Source organism: Bos grunniens, chromosome 1 (genome assembly GCF_055505025.1).
Source record: "Bos grunniens cultivar Pamir isolate PY7600 chromosome 1, Bosgru_T2T1.0, whole genome shotgun sequence".
Taxonomy (NCBI): Eukaryota; Metazoa; Chordata; class Mammalia; order Artiodactyla; family Bovidae; genus Bos; species Bos grunniens.
The window spans coordinates 115,542,052-115,565,174 of NC_141165.1; the positions used below are offsets into that span (position 1 = coordinate 115,542,052).

The 23,123-nt window shown below is 36.7% G+C and overlaps 1 protein-coding gene across 5 annotated transcripts in view; it reads right to left on the reverse strand.

Moving 5' to 3' along the window:
- Nucleotides 1-23,123, reverse strand: part of EPHA6 (EPH receptor A6) — a 1,018,620-nt gene that overhangs the window by 111,299 nt on the left and 884,198 nt on the right. For all 5 annotated transcript variants that reach the window (XM_086411211.1, XM_086411193.1, XM_086411202.1 and 2 more), the window contains one exon: nucleotides 16,161-16,370. In XM_086411211.1, the coding sequence (XP_086267337.1) occupies nucleotides 16,161-16,370 (210 nt within the window). The remainder of the gene's footprint in view (nucleotides 1-16,160; nucleotides 16,371-23,123) is intronic.

The window sequence follows — 23,123 nt, forward strand, 5'->3', positions numbered from 1 at the left end:
ATGTACATTGAAGGATAGGAGTTTACAGTGTGGTCCCAATACCTTTCAAATCACAATGTTCATTTCCATCTGTACTGTGCTTCCTGTCAATGTGAATGGCAAGATGGCTCCAATTTAGACGGTAAAGGGACATGAGGAGTTTTAAAAAACTTCTATTAGAAATGTGACCCAGATTAACCTAAAATATTCAAAGCTATAAAACTAGTAAAAATGAATATATAGCAACATTTCAAAAATAAAGAGAACAGTACAAAACAGTAAAAAGGAAGTATAATGAATATTTTATTTTAAGATTATTATTATAACCTTTTTTCCGGCAATGTTTTATAAGTTTTCAAGAGTAGGAATTTAAAAATAATATTTAGCCAGGAACAGAATTCAAAATAACAGAGAATACGTCCTGCTTTGTTCTTGAGAGTTTCTTATATTTTTTTGTTTCAGGATGAGGAATAAAAATTCAAATAGTTTTCCACATGATCTTACTAGGTGCTAGATTGGCTTATATTTTTTTCTGGACTATTTCTAACACTTGAATAAACCTGTAATAGTGTTGGTGGGATGGAGGAAATTCTTACTTGAGCAAATGTTTAAATTCTGGGATTATATAACCTGTGTATAATCTGTGGTAAAACAGGACAATGTTTTATTCAAAGGTAACTTATGTATTACTACCCTCATGTCCAAAATAAATGTGGGAAAACATATCCACAAACTTTATATCATTTATTTTTCTAAAACAGAGTACTAGTAATAGAATACTAGCACTTGTAGTTGCTATTATTTTTTCTGGTAATTTTCCTTATATAATGGAAAATCCACTTGAGTAGTTTATATTTCAATATTTTTTTCTGGTTTAACCCTTGACCATTTCTCTCTTCATTAATAGGGTTTAATCAAGTTGCTGTTTTTTAATCTACCCTTTCTCCCCTTGTATGTATCAATTATATATAGGCTACTGTGCCCCAATCTGCAGAATCTGTCATTGCTTTGAGTCTTCCAAGAATCATGGTTGCCCTCTTGCCCTTTGAAATATCTTCTATTTCTCGGAAGTGTCCTCAAAACCATGATTTTCATTTATATGCAAGAAAATTTAGCATTGGCATTTAAAAATGTCAATGAAAAGTCTGCATGTTTTATTTTCTTTTCCACTAAGTTTCTTTCTGCTTCTTTGCCTTCCACCCAATTTGTTTTAAACTTGCTGTTTTCACTTACTTTAACAATCCTTCTTCTGACTTTACATTTAATCTTTTCACTGGGATTATTTTTCCACTAAAAACACCCACTGAATCATTTTAAAGTACAGTATTGGAATCCTAATGTTAATGTGGGTGACTTCTCAGTTAAATACTAGAACTCAGTTTTCTCTTATCCTTCCTTCTTTCTTATGGGTAAATAGTTCAGAGTTATTAAGCTTTAGTAAACAACACATAAGTCAAATCTCGTAAACTAGGACTTATTAAAATGTACATTTTCTATCTCACACAATACTAAACTAAGAAAAATATTCTTTGATTTATGAAAAGCTTTAAAAATGTCCTGTGTCCCATGCATTCACCACAAGGGGGCATATGTATACAAGTGTTTCATGACACTTTGGTAGTATCATTTATGATGATTATATGCAAGTATTATTTTGTTTTATCATGCTTTTATGTCTTTTTTTCTAGTATGTGTACTTTTTATAAAGTGATCCTAAGACTACTTTTTAATGTTGAGTATGGAGGATGAATTTCACTGTAGAACCAGAAGATATATTCTGGGCTAAAGCTCTAGAAACTGCAATTCCAGCAGTTTCTTCTATTTCCCATAAATCATATTGGAGTTCAAGCAAAATCTAATCATGTCCAAGTACAGTGAAACCTCATAAACTTTAGAGATATTAAACATTCAATGGTATATTCTGAAATATACATAACTGTTTTAAAACTCTGAGACAGAATTCAGCACCAGGTCAACTACATGGCTATTGAGGAGTTATCCGAGTTTTGGCCACAGGTTACAGTTGTTTCAGGATTTATTTTCACAGAATTTACAGGCCTTGCATAAGTTCCCAAAGAGGGGCATACATTTCTACATCAGTCAATAAATGACTGTTTATTGGGAAAAAATTACCATCACAGATAACCTAAAGAGAAGAAGCTACATGAAGGTAGCAAAGTGGAGACTACTGAGGCCAGTAAAACAAAGGTTAACAGAGGAATAAAAAATTAACATCAGGGATAACAATTTTTCTCTTTACTATTAAGCATATTTTATACCATAAACCATCTCCTATAAGAAACTGAAACAAAATGCTTGGGCTACACGGAATATATATTAAAAGAATAAGGTCTCTTAGGGTGAACACTGTCCATGGCTCTCATCTTCCCTCTATCCCACCCTTTTCCCATTGTATGGACAAATTTTTTACCTGCTTGTGACTTTTGTCTTATTTAACGACATGTAAGCCTGGAGGAGGAATAATTGGATATGTGTCTAGATTATATTAGGGCAGTTAAGCAAAATGGACTTTCAGATAGCCTGTTTCACATCTGGGTGTTTATTAAAAACACAGATTTCCAGATCCTGCCTTGCTACTTCTCCCCCAGACTTACGGAATGAAAATGATTCTCTGGGGCTGGAAACTGGGAATTAGCATTTCAAATAAGTGCCTTAGGTGATTTTTTATGCTGCTCATCTTAATAGCAGCTATAATCCATATTTTAACTTATTATCTTATTGATTTTTATTTATCTGTAGAGAGGAGACAGTTTTAACAAGTCTATTGAAGATGTGGGTATAAATTCCAAGTTTATCACCCACTGTGAATTCTACCATATTATATCTATAGTGTTTTCTTCATTATTTAATGATTCCATTTACATACTAGCCTATTGTAATGTCTTGATTATGAAATTCTATGGAGGGTGGGGTATATATGAGGGCCTAATAGCTTACCCCTTGCTTTTATTAGTTATTTTCTATTAATAATACAACTTGGTTCTATTGAATTTATATTTTTCTTAGAAGCAGTTTTTTTTAAATTTTATTTTATTTTTAAACTTTACAATATTGTATTAGTTTTGCCCAACGTCGAAATGAATCCGCCACAGGTATACCTGTGCTCCCCATTCTGAACCCTCCTCCCTCCTCCCTCCCCATACCATCCCTCTGGGCCATCCCAGTGCACCAGCCCCAAGCATCCAGCATCGTGCATTGAACCTGGACTGGCGACTCGTCTCATACATGATATTACACATGTTTCAATGCCATTCTCCCAAATCTCCCCACCCTCTCACTCTCCCACAGAGTCCACAAGACTGATCTATACATCAGTGTCTCTTTTGCTGTCTCGTACACAGGGTTATTGTTACCATCTTTCTAAATTCCATATATATGCGTTAGTATACTGTATTGGTGTTTTTCTTTCTGGCTTACTTCACTCTGTATAATAGGCTCCAGTTTCATCCACCTCACTAGAACTGATTCAAATGTATTGTTTTTAATGGCTGAGTAATACTCCATTGTGTATCTGTACCACAGCTTTCTTATCCATTCATCTGCTGATGGGCATCTAGGTTGCTTCCATGTCCTGGCTATTATAAACAGTGCTGCGATGAACATTGGGGTACACGTGTCTCTTTCCCTTCTGGTTTCCTCAGAGTGTATGCCCAGCAGTGGGATTGCTGGATCATAAGGCAGTTCTATTTCCAGTTTTTTAAGGAATCTCCACACTGTTCTCCATAGTGGCTGTACTAGTTTGCATTCCCACCAACAGTGTAAGAGGGTTCCCTTTTCTCCACAAAGTAGCAGTTATTTTTAAAGGCAAATATATTTGCAACTTAACCAGGAAATGTGAGAAAGAGATTTTGGCGGTCAGAAAATTATATGCTATAAACACTAAAATTAAAAATGTTATCTTCCCTTTACTTTTATAGCATATATGAAAAACAAAGTTTTGAACAACTAAAAAGAACAAGGTAATGATTTAGTTTCTATTAAAAAAAGAGAATTAAGGATCAGAATGTATTAGGACCCAAATTATGCAAAATATCCAGGCAAGAGTAATCTAGAAAACATTATCTTTATGTATAATTCATTTAGCAGCCGCCTATTTGTGACACATATTACACACTGATTAAGAGCATGGTTAAACAGTTGAATGATGTGCATGCTTCATATAATAACACTCTGTTCTTACTGCAAGTTTAAAGAAGCAAAACTGGGAATAGTGAAACTTGGTGTGTTCATGTTAATTAGAACAGTCACGATCTGAATAATGCTAATAATTATGGAACGTGAATGCATTCAGAGCTGTTCCTTGCAGAGCAAGAGGTCCGAGGGAGAATTTGGGGGAAGTTCTTTGCAGTGGCCTGTAAGTAAACCATGGTTGTAAGTGTTTCCCTAAGAAAACATGATGAGTAAGTAGCTAGCATAAAGCAACCAAGGGGTAGTCAGGCGATAAACAGAGAAAAAGGGAAAAAATATTTGTTTCTTAACAAGGATGCTGATAGATTTTTCAATGTTTGAAATTCAATTCTGTTTCTTCAAAGTACACTTCAAAATTTGATAGCACTTTCTCTAGCTTTTGATTTCCTAAGGACTGCTTATAGGCTTGGAAAAGTTGATGATTGTGGGGAGTAATGGTAAGCCCTGGGGTGACAATTAAGGGACAGGTATTGAATTTGAAACTCTGTGGAAGAATTTGAGGCTTCTTGGAATATTGCCCAGAATTCCATTTAAAAAATCAGTAATGGTAATGTTCATTTCCTTAATCTCTCCATCTTTCATTTAAAATTGTTGCCCAGTGAAATGACCTACAGCTATCTTTTTGTTTAGAAAAGTTACATGAAAACAATTAAGCAAACATGTTGCCTATTCACTGACTAATACCAGGAAGAAAAATTTTAAATATACTAAGCAGAAGGATGTCCTGGCACTCCCCCAGGAGGTATTTCTCTATTTCTATAACATACATTGTTTTCTTTCTCTTGGCATGAATGTAAAATATTCATTGCAGAATAATTTTAACAGTTCAGTAAACAAAAGAATAAACATTTTGAAATATCTGTGCATTTGTAATATATATTACCAGAGACCAAGAGATCATTGTCCTTATTTCTCAGTCTTCAGAGACTTTCAACTACTGCTATCCATTACCTTCTGCATGGGCTTCAGAGATGAGAAAGAGAAGGAAGTTTGTATATGACAAGAGAGAATTTGTGGTGGGAAGTTTTGTAAAAGAAGGAGGATTCAATTGTGGAACAGATTCTCTCCTTTAACAATGTCATTATGGCAATAATTAATTGACTTTGTTTCCAACATAATAGCCATATGACTTGAGCACATCACAATTTCTTTGGCCTCAATTTCTTTACTTGTTAATAAATAAAAATACATACACACATGGACACACACACACTCACATATATTGGTAGAGCTATTGATACAAGATATCCAACTATCTTCGCCACTCTGTTTTCTATTCCAGCTTACACCAAGATTCCATCATTTCCTGTCTAAGGGTGCAAATGCATCTTTTGCTCTCTCTCTCTTTTTTCTCTACAATTCATTCCCAACATATCAGGCAGAATGAGCTCTTGAAAAATAAAATTTCTGTTGTGTCAACAGGTGCTTAAAATTTTCCAGTGGATTCCTTTCATAGTCAGTCTCCTCCTTTCCATGACCTTCACGCTTTAATTTCCTACCCTTTCCCTGATCTCTTAGTGGGTCAACCATCCTGGCCTTTCTCCTACTTCTGAACTATGCCAAACTTGTTCCCTAAGGTTTAGGATCTGTATTTCTTCCCTTTCACCTTAGAACATCTGGCTTCAGATCTTTTCATGGCTGGTACCTTTATAATTTTCAGGTCTCATTTCAAATGACACCTCATTAAAGAAGTATTTTCTGACTGTGCTTCCAAGGTAGCTTCTCAAGTTTATTTCTTACAATTTTATAATATATCCAGCATCTGTCACTAAGATTGAGATTTGTCTTTCTCTTACTTTTAAAACTTCATTTATTATCTTTTTTAAAAAAATTGTTTATTGTCTTTATAATAAAGATTATCAAGGCTGTAAGCTCCATAAGAAAAGCTTGTTTATTGCAATATCTTCAATTCCCAGAACAGTACCTGGCACACAGTAGGCACTCAACAAAGGGGTTGTATAAAGTCTCTCAGACTGTAATTACACATGATTGTTTAATGTCTGTCTTCTCCACAGACCAGGTTAGCATCCAATTATATTAAGAAATACATGTTAAATGAATAAATTATGATTACTGAATTACCAAACTAATTGTATATTTATAGTCTGCTTAGATAATCTAGTCCGTTTGTATGACTGAGGTGACATTTTAATCCCTCATGTTTTCATTTTCTTATTTACATTATCTATCAATCTGGAGGTTTTCTTATGTGTTGATTACTGTATCAGAACGTCTTCAGGTACAGGTCACAGAGTCATAGAAGGTCCATTTCTCAGGAGCTTAAGTAAATAAAATATTTAACTAAATTATAAACAAATAACTAGAACAAGTGGATTCTGTATTGACACAGATACTTAACATTTTCATTAGAGAGTTAGGTTCTTTTGCACTCCTACCTGGCCATCTTGAGCACTGGGTTTGTCTCCTTAGGCTTCTTGCCTCATGACTGAAACATGGCTGTCACAATCCCAAGCCCATGTCCTGCCAAAGCTATATTCGAGGCAACAAAGAAAAGAAAGGGCCAACACTACAAAGCTCTCTCTGTAAGCCTATCTACAGTAGACCTCAACCCCCAAATTTTCTCCAAAGTTGCCAAACTCACTTCCCTTTACATTTAAATGACTTTTCAAAGAATAAAATTTAAGTGTTAAAGGAGAATAGTATAAATATGTATGAATTATGATTTATTTTCTGGGTATGAGTTCATTATCAACATCCAAATAAAGATTTTATTAGCAAGGAGAAGATGATTAGAGAGGCTGAGTAGGCAGCTAACAGGGCCTGCCATAAACAGCATAAATAACCGATAATCTTTTTCAATTTATTTGCCATTGATGTGAAGCTCCTTATACTGGGAATAAGTAAGCTTTTCACAGAGCTTTCATGTGATTTATACTATATTTATAATGATTTTCTTTCCAGTTTTCTATTGTCAGAGGGGGAAAAAAGGCCTTTTTTTGACATCAGAGATGAAACTGGCAATTAAGCATTAGAATGACTTCATTTCTTAAGATGGTATCTCTGAAACTCAAGGGCTAAAGTCAGCAGCTTTGTGTACACTGTCTTATTTTGTCTTTTTTCTGCACAAGCAAGACGGGCCAATGAACATGGTGCTTTCTGCTCGCTGAACAGCTGCTGATTGATCTTCCTCAGTAAATCAATTTAGTCTGGGTTTGTTCTAAAATCACTAGGAGCAGGGAGAATAACTCTGAATTAGACAGTGTTGGATGTTGCTAAAACAAAAAACAAGCAGTACTTGGTATTTCATACAATTTATGGTTAATCATCAAGATGTAGGCCAAACATCTTCAGATTTGTCACTGGCCTTCGTTTATTCCTCATTGATTAGCATTTACACTAGAAGGGCTGGATATATTTCAGATGTTTGTAGGTATTAAAATATTATGTACTATGTACTTTTATAAACAATTTGTCTTGGGTCTTGTAGAATTTTCCTTTCTGTTAATACCCTGACCCATTGTAATAACTGCTTCAATGTCTGTAACATTTTCTGCTTTCTATTGTAATTTTTTCCTCTTCTTATGATACATTAAGGGCTGTTTTAGGCTTACTCATTTGGTGGGTTGTGATTAACAGTCATATCAGAGAAGAAATTAATGTAATTTTACTGAAAACAATGTGCTTATAGTTTCAATCACTTTCTTCCTACCATTTTCTTATTAGTGTAATTATCAGCAATTAACAAAGCAGACACTAAGTAGTGTATTAATCTTGCTGTTGAAAGCATTAAAACATGTAAAAGATAAATATCCTGCTCTCTAGGGTTTTATAAAAAGCTAAAGGGATTCATTACTACTTGTAATTACTACTTCTAAGTCACCCCAAACCTGAGAACTGATCAGCAATATTAGTTTCTCAGTGGTCTCTTGTCTTCAATAATGCCTTCCAAGGTCTAAGGCCTTCGAGTCCTTTCTTTAAAAAGCATATTGGAGAGACACAGGGCTGACATCTACAAAGGGTTTGCTTTTGTGCATGCTTTGCACCAATGACAGATGGAGGTCTTCCCACAGTGTGGCTTGGCTTCTGAATGGCATGCATGAATGAACAAGATGGTCCTCTCTAGCTTCAGGATTTCTTATCGAGGTCTTTTCTATTCTGTGTATGATAATCTTCAAACCTTTTTCATGTGTTTCATTACCAAGACCTCTGTAATCATCACAAATCTTTATTTCCTAAGCTCCAAAGATAAGACTTTTTAGGAAATAATTCTTTCGATATCATCTGTGCTATTGTTGATTCCTATTTCCATCTAATGCTTTGTTGTTCAGTCGCTAAGTCGTGTCTGACTCTTTAAGACCCCATGGACTGTAGTACTCCAGGCTCCTCTGTCCTCCACTATCTCCCAGAGTTTGCTCAAATTCATATCCACTGAGTTGGTGATGCTGTCTAACCATCTCATTCTCTGCTGCTCTCCTCTTCTTTTGCCCTCAATCTTTCCCAGCATCAGGATCTTTTCCAATGAGTTGGCTTTTCACATCAGGTGGCCAAAGTACTGGAGCTTCAGCTTCAGCATCAGTCCTTCCAATGAATATTCAGGACTGATTTCCTTTAAGATGGATTGATTTGATCTCCTTGCAGCCCAAGGAACTCTCAAGAGTCTTCTTCAGCATCATAATTTGAAAGCATCAATTAATGCTTAAGTCTGACATTGTCAGTTCACCCAAAGAAGTGTACACATCCTGGCAGAACTGTACCAGAAAACTACCATTAAGATTTTTGGTCTCTCAGCCTTGATCCAAGCCTGTATGTATGATGTTCACTTCTTCAACAGTTATTGGGTATTATTGGATATTGTGGCTCTGCACTTAACACATTTTCTCTCTGGTTTAGTGTAAAGCTTCGTTGCCCTTTCATCTCCATTGTTGTTGATTTGATTTCTGGCATTTGGACTCAAAGTCTGGATACACTAATCCTGAAGAATATAGTTTTTAAATATTAGATCATTAGAGTACCCTTTACAAAAGCTTATACTGACAAAAATTAATAAAAACTGTCAGAATTTCTGACTATGAATTCAGTTCAGTTCAGTTCAGTCGTTCAGTTGTGTCCGACTCTTTGCGATCCCATGAATGGCAGCACGCCAGGCCTCCCTGTCCATCACCAACTCCCGGAGTTCACTCAGACTCATGTCCATCGAGTCAGTGATGCCATCCAGCCATCTCATCCTCTGTCGTCCCCTTCTCCTCCTGCCCTCAATCCCTCCCAGCATCAGAGTCTTTTCCAATCAGTCAACTTTTTGCATGAGGTGGCCAAAGTACTAGAGTTTCAGCTTTAGCATCAGTCCTTCCAAAGAAATCCCAGGGCTGATCTCCTTCAGAATGGACTGGTTGGATCTCCTTGCAGTCCAAGGGACTCTCAAGAGTCTTCTCCAACACACTTCAAAAGCATCAATTCTTCATCGCTCAGCTTTCTTCACAGTCCAACTCTCACATCCATACATGACCACTGGAAAAACCATAGCCTTGACTAGACGGACCTTTGTTGGCAAAGTAATGTCTCTGCTTTTCAATATGAATTAGTCCATCAAATAAACATTGGTTGGCTCAAGGGCACCTTTCTCCCTTTGAATTAAGGAAATCTAAAATTGGCATATTGATTTCTTTCTCTCCTGCTAATTACAATGGTCTGCATATTTGACTGATTTCTACTGACTTCTATCATAATATCCTTATCCATCAGAGGGCAGACAGAATGAAAGCCACAATCACAAAAAACTATCCAAACTGACCACATGGATCACAGCTTTGTCTAAGTCAGAGAAACTATGACCCATGCTATGTAGTGTGACCCAAGAGGGACAGGTCATCATGGAGAGTTCTGACAGAATGTGGCCCACAGGAGAAGGGAATGGCAAACCACTTCAGTATTCTTGCCTTGAGAATCCCATGAACAGTATGAAAAGGCAAAAAGATATGACACTGAAAGATGAACTCCCCAGGTCAGTAGCCACCCAATATACTACTGGAGAAGAGTGGAGAAATAGCTCCAGAAAGAATGATGGAGCCAAAGCAAAAACAGTGCACAGCTGTGGATGTGACTGGTGATGGAAGTAAAGTCTGATGCTGTAAAGAACAATATTGCATAGGAACCTGGATTGTTAGGTCCATGAATCAAGGCAAACTGGAAGAGTTCAAACAGGAGATGGCAAGAGTGAACATTGCCATTTTAGGAAACAGTGAACTAAAATGGACTGCAATGGGCAAATTTAATTCAGATGACCATTACATCTACTACCGTGGGCCAGAATCCCTTAGAAGAAATGGAGTAGCCCTCATGATCAACAAAAGTGTCCAAAATTCAGTACTTGGGTGCAATCTCAAAAACAACAGAATAATCTCTGTTCATTTCCAGTCAGTATCACAGCAATCCTAGTCTATGTCCCAGCCAGTAATACAGAAGAAGCTGAAGTCGAATGGTTCTAAGACCTACAAGACCTTTTAGAACTAACATCAAAAAAAGATGTCCTTTTCATCATAGGGGACTAGAATGAAAAAGTAGGACTCAAGAGGTAACTGGAGTAGCAGGCAAATTTGGCCTTGGAGTACAAAATGAAGCAGGGTAAAGGCTAACAGAGTTTTGCCAAGAGAATGCACTGGTCGTAGCAAACACCTTCTTCCAACAATACAAGAGATGATTCTACATATGGACATCACCAGATAGTCAACAGTGAAATCAGATTGATTATATGGATTGATTATAATATATATATTCAATATATATTGATTATATTATTTGCAGCCAAAGATGGAGAAGCTCTATACAATCAGCAGAAGCAAAACAGAAGCTGACTGTGGCTCAGATCATGAATTCCTTTTGCAAAATTCAGACTTAAATTGAAGAAAGTAGGGAAAACCACTGGACCATTCAGGTTTGACCAGGGTTATAAACAAATCATATATGAACTATAAATCACATGCCTTAGATTATACAGTGGAAGTGACAACAGATTGAAAGGATTAGATCTGATAGATAGAGTACCTGAAGAACTACGGATGGAGGTTCATATCATTGTACAGGAGGCAGTGATCAAAAACCAACCCCAAGAAGAGAATGCCAAAAGGCAAAATGGTTGTCTGAAGAGGCCTTACAAATAACTGAGAAAAGAAGAAAAATGAAAGCCAAGGAGAAAAGGAAAGATATATCCATCTGAATGTAGAGTTCCAAAGAATAGCAGGAGAGATAAGAAAACCTTCTTCTTGATCAATGCAAAGAAATAGAGGAAAACAATAGAATGGGAAAGACTAGAGAACTCTTCAAGAAAATTAGAAATACCAAGGGAACTTTTCATGCCAAGATGGGCTCAATAAAGGACAGAAATGGTATGGACCTAACAGAAGCAGAAGATCGTAAGAAGAGGTGGCAAGAATACACAGAAGAACTGTACAGAAAAGATCTTAAGGACCAGGGTAACATGATGGTGTGATCACTGACCTAGAGCCAGACATCCTGGAATGTGAAGTCAAGTGGGCATTTGGAAGCAACACTATGAACAAAGCTAGTGGAGGTGATGGAATTTCATTTAAGCTATTTCGAATCCTAAAGATAATGCTGTGAAAGTGCTGTACTCAACATGCCAGCAAATTTGGAAAACTCAGCAGTGGCCACAGGACTGGAAAACATCAGGTTTCATTCCAATCCCAAAGAAAGGCAATGCCAAAGAATGCTCAAACGACCATACAATTGGACTCACTTCACATGCTAGCAAAGTAATGTTCAAAATTCTCCAAGCTAGGCTTCAATAGTATGTGAACTGAGAAATTCCAGATGTTCAAGCTGGATTTAGAAAAGGCAGAGGAACCAGATCAAATTGCCAATATCCGTTGGATCATTGAAAATACAAGAGTTCCAGAAAAACATCCACTTCTGCTTTATTGATTATATCAAATCCTTTCATTGTGTGGATCACAACAAACTGGAAAATTCTTCAGGAGATGTTAATACCAGACCACCTTACCTGCCTCCTGAGAAATCTGTATGCAGGTCAAGAAGCAACAGTTAGAACTGCACATGGAAAAATGGACTAATTTCAAACTGGGAAAGGATTATATATTGTCCTTTACAAGGATATACCAGGCTATATATTGTCACCCAGCTTATTTAACTTATATGCAGAGTACAACATGCGAAATGCCAAGCTGGATGAATCACAAGTTGGAATCGAGTTTCCTAGGAGATATATCAATAACCTCAGATATGCAGATGACACCACTCTTATGGTAGAAAGCAAAGAGGAATTAAAGAACCTCTTGATGAAAGTGAAAGAGGAGAGTTAAAAATTTGGCCTAAAACCCAACATTCATGGGAAGGGAGGTTGGAGGGGGCTCAGGATGGGGAGCACATGTACACCCATGGCGGATGCATGTTGATGTATGGCAAAACCAATACAATATTATAAAGTAAACAAACAAACAAACAAACAAACAAAACCCAACATTCAAAAAACTAAGATTATGGCATCTGGTCCCATCACTTCATGGCAAACAGATAGGGAAACAATGGAAACAGTGACAGACTATTTATTTTCTTGAGCTCCAAAATCACTGAGGATGGTGACTGCAGCCATGAAAGTAAAAGACACTTGCTCTTTGGAAGAAAAGCTATGACAAACCTAGATAGCGTATTAAAAAGCAGAGGCATTACTTTCTGACAAAAGTCTGTCTAGTCAAAGCAATGGTTTTTCTAATAATTACGTATCAGATGTGAGAGTTGGAGCATAAAGAAAGCTGAGTGTCAAAGAATTGATGCTTTTGAACTGTGTTGTTGGAGAAGACTCTTGAGAGTCCCTTGGACTTCAAGGAGATCCAACCAGTTAATCCTAAAGGTAATCAGTCCTGAATATTCATTGGAAGGACTGATGCTGAAGCTGAAGTTCCAATACTTTGGCTACCTGAGGTGAAGAAAAGACCCTGATGCTGGGAAAAATTGATGTCAGGAGGAGAAGTGGACGACACAGGATGATATTGTGGTGTCTATCACTGACTCTATGGACATGAGTTTGTGCATGCTCCAGGATTTGATGATGGACAGGGAAGCCTGGCATGCTGCAGTCTATGGGGTCGCAGAGTCAGACAGGACTGAGTGATTGAACTGAACTGAATTACAAAGGTCTGTATATTTGACTGATTTCAACTGACTGCTATCATAATATCTGTCGAGTAAGAATTGTTTTCCTGGAAGAGTCAGTTTATTATTTGTCCCAAATGGCAAAGCTCCTTTCTTAGTGATGAATTTGGCTTATCAAGCCAGGATTTTATTGTTTTTCAGTCTTCCAAGGTTTATTTGTTCACCACCTTTTTGCTGAAAAAGTTATTTAAATCTTCACATTATAGTCTTCTGATAACATAGCTATTTTTCTCCTGTTTTTCTTTATATTTAGGCTGCTGAATTACATTTACCTAGAGGAAACTGTCATTTTCTTTTCTTGAATTTTTCATTAAAATTCTGTGCAGAAACCTGTCCTTATTTCTATTTATGCTAATGATATGTAGCTTGGTGGGAGCTAGTAGATTTCACGGTCCTGTACCCAAGAGTGACTTTGTGCCTGAAGCTGTCATATCACTTCCATTCTTTGCTTCGTTAAATCTTAAGGAACAATTGAAGTACAAGTTATTCTTCAGGTTGGCCTGGTTCACCTACACAGACTTAGTGTAAGATGCATTTTACCACATGGTATTAATATCTTAGCACAGTCTCATTTCTACCATTGATGACTTGATGGACAGAGAATCTTGTGATAGGCTCTCAAAGAATAACACTTTATTTTTCAAAATAAAAAAATAAAAAATATTTCTCACCACAGGTCCTTTTATTTAGTGCATTGGATATCATATGATTTTAAGTGAAAGTGTTTAAAAGATTTTACTGCATTACTTTTAACAGTAACTCTTTTATTTAAAAAAGATAGAAGTGAGTGAAAATTCATATTATGTTTTACTAGCAGGTAAGCATCATTGGACACAACTGAGCAACTTCACTTTCACTTTTCACTTTCATGCATTAGAGAAGGAAATGGCAATCCACTCTGGTGTTCTTGCCTGGAGAATCCCAGGGACGGGGGAGCCTGGTGGCCTGCCGTCTATGGGGTCGCACAGAGTCGGACACGACTGAAGTGACTTAACAGCTTAGCAGCAAGCATCATCTCCAGAAAAATCTCAATTATTTATGCTAAAGTGCTTAAAGGCAGAATAGTGAATGATCTAAAATACTTTTATCTCATTTTCATTAAAAATATCCACTCTTAAAGCTGGGCATGTCTTAAGATTTAAAAATTCACATCAGAAAGTCAACTTAGAAACACATGAATGAGGTAAAGAAGGAAGGATTCTTAGATCTCCCCCCAGCTATATGAAACAACTATATGAAATACATGCTCCTCATGCTCCTCCATTATTTGCTTTAAATATCTCCATGCTGGGTATAGAGCATGTCTTCTTTAACTAACTCCATGTTGGCATAGAGTGACTTTTTTCACATATCATGCAGAATAGGGGAGGTTAAGAGTTGGAGCTTAGAGAGATCTTACTAATGCAAAGTAAATAGAATTAAGATATTAAAAGAACTGCGATTATGCAGGTTATGCATTGTCAATAGTGAGACTCAATAGTTCAACTAGGAAAGTCCTTATTAGGAAATACCACTATCAAGGAGAAAAGCAAAGTTTGTCTTGGATGATACAAAGTGAACACAATTGAAAGTCAGAATCAGGGAATTTTATAAGTTTTACAGATACTGTGATAAAACGATTTTTACATTTCGTTTTGGTCTTTAAAATATAAGAAATGGAGCTACTCATTTTAATTAAAAGAAAAAAATAAAACATCTGAATAGTAGCTGCCATTATTGTCATTGTCGTTGTTTAGTTGATAAGTTGTGTTTGACTCTTTGCAATCTCATGGACTGGGCAAGAATACTGGAGTAGGTTGCCATTTACTTCTCCAGGGGATCTTCCCTACCCAGGGATTGAACCCACATCTCCTGTAATGGCACACAGATTCTTTATTACTGAGCAATATGGGAAGACCAACTGCCATTATTCCATATCTTAAATAAAACATATCTCTTAAAACAGACAAGTGTGAGCCATAATGTATCTTTATTTTATTTTTTTAAATTTTATTTTATTTTCAAACTGTACAATATTGTATTAGTTTTGCCAAATATCGAAATGAATTCACCACAGGTATACATGTGTTCCCCATCCTGAACCCTCCTCCCTCCTCCCTCCCCATACCATCCCTCTGGGTCGTCCCAGTGCACCAACCCCAAGCATCCAGTATCGTGCATCGAACCTGGACTGGCGACTCATTTCATACATGATATTATACATGTTTCAGTGCCATTCTCCCAAATCTCCCCACCCTCTCCCTCTCCCACAGAGTCCATAAGACTGTTCTATACGTCAGTGTCTCTTAATATATCTTTTAATGTTCTTTTTAGGTAAATATGACCTCATTTCCATAATTGAGAGCAAAGAGGCATAACATTTTCTATGTAAGTTTAAGATGGGTTGCTTAGCAATATTCAAATGAGAGAGAGTCCCTCCTCTAGAAGTGGGTATAAAACAGTTGTCCATGTAAATGTGTGTCAGATTCAGTGAAGGAAGAGATTTCTTAGCACTTAAGTATAACCAGATATGAGACCATGTAGTCAAATGAGAGCAATCTAAACTCAGTAAACTTTGTGCAGATTAAATTATCTACAAATCGCTAATTGTATATGTATCATTAGGTATGTTCCATAATCATCCCTGCCAACCTCTCCTCATGAAGTGCCTGGTAGGCTCTTTATAGAATTGGCATGGAAAACCAATGTCTCTCAGTCCTTGTCTAGATCCTATTTTGGGGCAATCTTTCCTTCTGTCTTTAGACCATAATACAAACTGGAACTACTCTAATAATATTGCAAACAATAAAAGTAAACAAACTATATTTGAAAAGGATGGATAAACTTACAGTTGTTGTATAAGCAGCTTCTGGATCATCTTCCAGCACTCGGGAGAGACCGAAATCAGAAACTTTGCATACTAAGTTGCTGTTGACCAATATATTCCTAGCTGCTAGATCTCGGTGAACATAACCCATATCAGAAAGATACTTCATTCCTGATGCAATGCCTCGGAGCATACCGACCAACTGGATGACTGTGAAGTGACCATCATGTTTCTGAAAGAGAATCACAGTTATTTATGTTAGTTTATTTTATTATAGTGTGGGTGCATGCACGCATTTCTGTGTGCCTGTTTGTGTAGAGGTGTGTGTGTGTGGTGTATTAAATGAAACCCTTGATTTTATTTTACTGGATCCAATTTAATGTAAGCACCAAGTCTGCTGATCATTTCGTTCATAACAAAAGTAAAAATCTGTTTGAGATTTAAAGGAAAGGAAAATCTAGGTTGAAGTGATAAAGGGGGAAAAACAAAGGAGAGAAGAAAACCATCCAAATTAACTTCCAGAAAAGATGATTTCAAAAACTCTAAGTAACAAAAGGGAACTAAATTTAAATAAGATAATAGCAATGACTTATAAGAAAAAAGAATTCACTTTCCATAGTAGTTAGCTCCAAACCAGCTGTGTGTGTGTGTGTGTGTGTGTGTGTGTGTGCCCAATCATGTCTGACTCTGGGTGACCCTATGGACTGTACAGGGCAGCAAAATCTGGGATTGGATGAAACTTGCGTGATTGCTGGAAATTGTGAGAAATGATCAAAGAAAAATAAAAATTGACTGCATAAACAAGTTTAGGAAAGTTGTAGGAGAATGAAAACCACATGCAAACAGAAAATAACTTGATTTTCCTAATCTTTCCTTACAGAGTTGACCCTTAAACAAAGGTGTGGACTGCACAGTTCCACTTATACCTGTACTTTTTTCAGCAAATACCTAGTTGGGCCTCTGCATCTGCAAGTTCCGCTGCCTTGCAGATTGTGTACAGTACTATGTTTACGGTTCTGGGTTGATTGTATCGGAAGATATAGAATTCTCAGATACAAAGGGCTGACCATGGAACTTCAGCATCTGTATATTTTTGTATCTGCAATGGGTCTTGGAACCAGTTCCCTGTGGATATCCAGGGACAACTGTACGGAGCAAATGGAAAGAAAAGTTGGCAGTTGACTGAAAACAGGACTATTTTAGTTCTCAGGAAAATTAAAAGAAATATGAATAACAAGCCAAGCACAGCAGTGGTATATAGTAATAAATCCTCTGACTAACTATGCCTCTCACCTTGATTTAAAACTATATTTTAACTGAAGTGTAATTGATTTACAATATTGTGTTCATCTCAGTAGTATAGCATAGTGATCTAGTATTTTTGCAAATTATACTCCACTAAGGAAAGTTATGACCAACCTAGATAGCATATTCAAAAGCAGAGACATTACTTTGCCAACAAAGGTTCGTCTAGTCAAGGCTATGGTTTTTCCTGTGGTCATGTATGGATGTGAGAGTTGGACTGTGAAGAAGGCTGAGCGCCGAAGAATTGATGCTTTTGAACTGTGGTGTTGGAGAAGACTCTTGAGAGTCCCTTGGACTGCAAGGAGATCCAACCAGTCCATTCTAAAGGAGATCAGCCCTGGGATTTCTTTGGAAGGACTGATGCTAAAGCTGAAACTCCAGTACTTTGGCCACCTCATGCGAAGAGTTGACTCATTGGAAAAGACTCTGATGCTGGGAGGGACTGGGGGCAAGAGGAGAAGGGGACGACAGAAGATGAGATGGCTGGATGGCATCACTGACTCGATGGACATGAGTCTGAGTGAACTCCGGGAGTTGGTGATGGACAGGGAGGCCTGGTGTGCTGCAATTCATGGGGTTGCAAAGAGTCGGACACGACTGAGCGACTGAACTGAACTGAACTGATGGGCTTCCCTGTGGCTCAGCTGGAAAAGAATCTGCCTGCATTGCAGGAGACCTTGTTCGATCCCTGGTCTGAGAAGATCCCCTGGAGAAGGAAAAGGCTACCTACTCCAGTATTGTGGCCTGGGGAATTGCATGGACTGTATAGCCTATAAGGTTGCAAAGAGTCAGACACAACTGGCTGATTTTTACTTTCTTTCACTTTTATACTTCACTCCAGGTTATTGCAAGATGAAGGGTATAGAGTATATTCTTGTTCCTTATGTATTTTATAAATAGTAGTTTGTATATATTAATCCCATACCTCTAATTTGTCCCTTTGCCCCTGCACTAACTCTTCCCTTTGATAACCACAAGCTAGTTTTTGAAATAATTTTTTTTAAATAAACAAAATTCAACTGTCATTCATGTAAGCTGTGTACACCAGTTAGACCTGATACAAATACTATAGTACAAATGTAGAGAAAATGAATATAAAAATATTTTAAATTTGAAAATTAATGCATACTGTTCTAATTAATTATTTGGAGATTGTTGTCATTAATGGGGTTATAGAGAAGTGAGATTCTCAAATTGGTTTTATATATCAGATAACATTTATTTATGAATGATACTAAAATTAATATTTATTAAGAGACCAGAGGACTATATTACGTTATACAAGGTGGTAGAGGCATACATATCAGTATCTCAAAATTTGCAAAGCTAAAGTTTTCATGGATATGTGATTTAAACTGTAGAGTAGGTTAAACGTTGGGATGAATTGACCATATCACAGTGATGTGGTCTCTGCTACAATGATGATTCACTGGCCAGTTAAGTGAATAAACTTATACAACAAATAAAATAAACTTCACCTTACTACAACAACTTACATCCCTGATAGTTCTATCATAATATCTCCCAAATCAAGTGGAGAGTAAGGAAAAGAACTCTTTCATAAAAGAAACAGTCTACAGCAAGTGTATCCCATTTAAGCAGGAGCTTCTGTATAATTAATGTATAAAAGATAACCTAACAAAGAAAGTCTTTGCTGTTATTAGGTCTTTATGTTTCTGATCCATCTTCTTAGACAGTGCACAGTTAGATGAAATCTGCCTCTTCTATCATGTACCTTACTTACCTCTCCTCTATTAGGAATCTCAAAGCCTTTGAAAGCATTCATCCTTTTGGCCTAGAAAGGATTACACTAATTTTAAAGAGACGGTTCTTTTACATATCAGTCAATTGCCTGGTATCACAGTTCTTATTGAGGCAGAATTTCTGTATAGTAGGAAATGTTAATAATAGACGATCTGAAGACCAGAGTGTGTGTTAATTTCCTTATTTGTATAATAAAAATGCATGCACACTTAATTGCTCAGTTGTATCCAACTCTTTGTGACTCCATGGACTGTAGCCCACCAGGCTCCTCTGTTCGTGTGTTCTCTAGGCAAGAATACTGGAGGGGGTTGCCATTTCCTATGCCAGGGGATCTTCCCAACCCAGGGATCATACCCAAGTCTTCTGCATTGCAGGCAAATTCTTTACTGTTTGAGCCACCAGTGAAGCCCTACAATGAGAATACTATAATCTAATTAAGAGTTGTAGTGAGAATCACATACAAAACAAGCAACACAGCTCATCACTTATTTCAATAATACCTGGTATTAAAAAAACATAAATCATATGTAGTTTTTGTAATTTTAATAAAATTCAGAAAACTCTCCACTCACTCTCCTGAAAAATCAAGGCAAAAGAAACTCCTACATCATAAGGAGAGAGAGCTACTCAATGCTAGGTTGAAATTTAATTTCTTATCTTGTTCTGAGGGTGGCACAAAGTATCAAGTTATTTCTTTTAAAAAAAGACTTTTTTAGAGCACTTTTAAGTTCAAAGCAAAATTAAGAGGACGATACAGAGATTTCCCATATACCTTCTCCTTCAACATACACATGATCTTCCCACACATGATTATCAATATCCTTTACCAGAATGGTACATTTGTTACAATTAATGAACCTCCAACAACAAATCATAATCACTCGAAGTCCATGGTGTGAACATTAGGATTCATTCTTGGTGTTTCACATTCTATAGGTTTGGACAAAGTTATAATGACAGGTACTCACTTACAATATCACATAATGTTTATGTATAGTAACATGTATCAATAATAGTATTTTCACTGCTCCAAAAACTCTCTGTGTTCCATCTGTTCATTACTCCTGCCACTCCCTCCCTCGCCAACACTTATTTTTTCATGGTTTTATAGTTTTGTCTTTTCCAGATGTCATATATTTGGAATTAGTATGTAGCCTTTCAGATTCTTTAACTTAGTAATATACATTGATGATTTCTGCATGTCTTTTCATAGCTTGAGATCTCATTATTTTTAGTGGTGATAATATTCCATTATCTGGATATGCAGTTTATTTACTCATATACATACTGAAGGACATCTTGATTACTTCTAAGTTTTGGCAATTATAAACAAAGCTGATATAAACATTTCCATTTATTAACTGTTTATAGCAGTTTTATTTATTGACTGTTTATGCAGGTCAAGAAGCAACGGTTAGAACTGGACATGGAACAACAAACTGGTTCCAAATTGGGAAAGGAGTATATCAAGGCTGTATATTGTCACCCAGCTTATTTAACTTATATGCAGAGTACATCATGAGAAATTCTGGGGTGCATGAAGCAAAAGCTGGAATTAAGATTGCTGGGAGAAATATCAATAACCTCAGATATGCAGATGATACCACCCTTATGGCAGAAAGTGAAGAAGAGCTAAAGAACCTCTTGATGAAAGTGAAAGAGGAGAGTGAAAAACTTGGCTTAAAGCTCAACATTCAGAAAACAAAGATCATGGCATCTGGTCCTATCACTTTATGGCAAATAGATGGGGAAACAGTGGAAACAGTGACAGACTTTATTTTTGGGGGCTCCAAAATCACTGCCGATGGTGACTGCAGCCATGAAATTAAAAGACTCTTCCTCCTTGGAAGAAAAGCTATGACCAACCTAGATAGCATATTCAAAAGCAGAGACATTACTTTGCAAACAAAGGTCTATCTAGTCAAAGCTACGGTTTTTCCAGTAGTCATGTATGGATGTGAGAGTTGGACTGTGAAGAAAGCTGAGCGCCTAAGAATTGATGCTTTTGAACTATGGTGTTGGAAAAGACTCTTGAGAGTTCCTAGGACTGCAAGGAGATCCAACCAGTCTATCCTAAAGGAAATCAGTCCTGGATATTCATTGGAAGGACTGATGCTGAAGCTGAAATTCCATACTTTGGCCACCTGATGCTAAAAATTGAGTCATTTGAAAAGACCCTGATGCTGGGAATGATTGAAGGCAGGAGGAGAAGTGGGAAAGAGGATGAGATGGTTGGATGGCATCACCAACTCGATGGACATGAGTTTGAACAAGCTCTGGGAGTTGGTGATGGACAAGGAAGCCTGCCATGCTGCTGTCCGTGAGGTCTCAAAGAGTCGGATACGACTGAGCAACTGAACTGACGGAACTGAGCAGTTAATACAGCTGCAGGTTTTTATATGGACATAAGTTTTCACCTCCTTTCACTGAATATCTCAGAGGACAATACCTGGATTGTATGGTAAGCGTATGGTTAGCTTTGTAAGAAACTGCCAAACTGTCTTCCCACGTGGCTGTACCATTTTGCATCCCACCAACAAAGGGCTTTTCCTGCTGCTCCATATCCTCACCAACATTTGGTGTTGTTAGTGTGACTGAATTTGGCCATTGTAATAGAAGCACAGTGGTATCATTTTAATTTTTTTTCTCTAACATCATATAATGTGGAAATCCTTTTCACATCTGTATCTGCCATAAGGTGGAATGGATGAAAGAATTGATCCAAATTGATCACTGGAACAGAATAGAGAGCCTACCATGAACACAGCTGATTGGTTCTTGACATAGGAGCAAAAGAAATCCCATAGATAGAAAACAGTCTTTTCAAGAAATGGCACTGGAACAATTGGACATACACATGTGAAGAAAAAAAAAAAGCTTATTAGTCTAGGTTTTTTGATCAATTCTTTCAGATTTTCTATGTAGATAACATGTCATCTGTGAATAAAGACTATATCCCCCCGTCCACACACTTCTTGTCTTGCATTAGAGAGTACTTCCAGTATGACATTGAAAAGAAGTAGTGGGAGTGGCCATCCTTGCATGTTCCTGATCTTAGTGGGGCAGCTTTAAGTTTTTTACAATCAAGTATGATGTTAGCTGTTGTTTTTTTTGGTAAATAGTCTTTATCAAGTTGTTCTCCTTTATTCCTACTTTACTGAGTTTTTATCATGAGTTGGCATTAGATTGTGCCAAATGCTTTTTATTTATCTGTTGCCATAATCACGTGATTTTTCTTTGCTTTATCCATTTGCTATGATGAGTAACAAGTGATTTTTGAGAGTTAAACCAGTCATGCATATTGAGATAAATCCCACTTGGTTGTGTAATTTATTTACAGTGTTGGCTATGATTTGTTAAAACTTTGTTCTAAGTTTTTTCTTAAAAGCTTTATTGAAACAATTCACAAACCATATAATTTATGCTTTTAAAATATACAATACATTTCTCTTTTAGTTTATTCATAGAGTGTGTAACCATCACCACTTTAGAACTTTTTCATCATTTCTCCCCCAAACCCAATATTCACTAGCAGTTACTCTTCATCTCCCCCAACTCCTTCCACCAGTCATAGGCAACTACTCTTAAACTTTCTATCTCCTTAGATTTGTCTATTTCAGGTATTCATATAAATGGTTTCATACAATATGTGGTCTTTTTTGGCAGTCTTCTTTCACTTAGTTTACTGTTTCAAGGTTCATTTGTATTGTAGCATATATCAGTATTTCATCATTTTTAATGAAGAATAATATTATATTAATTTTGTTTATTTATTCATCAGTGGCAGACATTAGAGTCACTTCCACTATTTGGTTATCACGCAAGATATTTTTTTGTTACACATTCACACTTTTTTTTTTAAAGAAATTTAAGTTCTACTCTCTTAGCAGATTTCAATTATACAATACAGTATTAG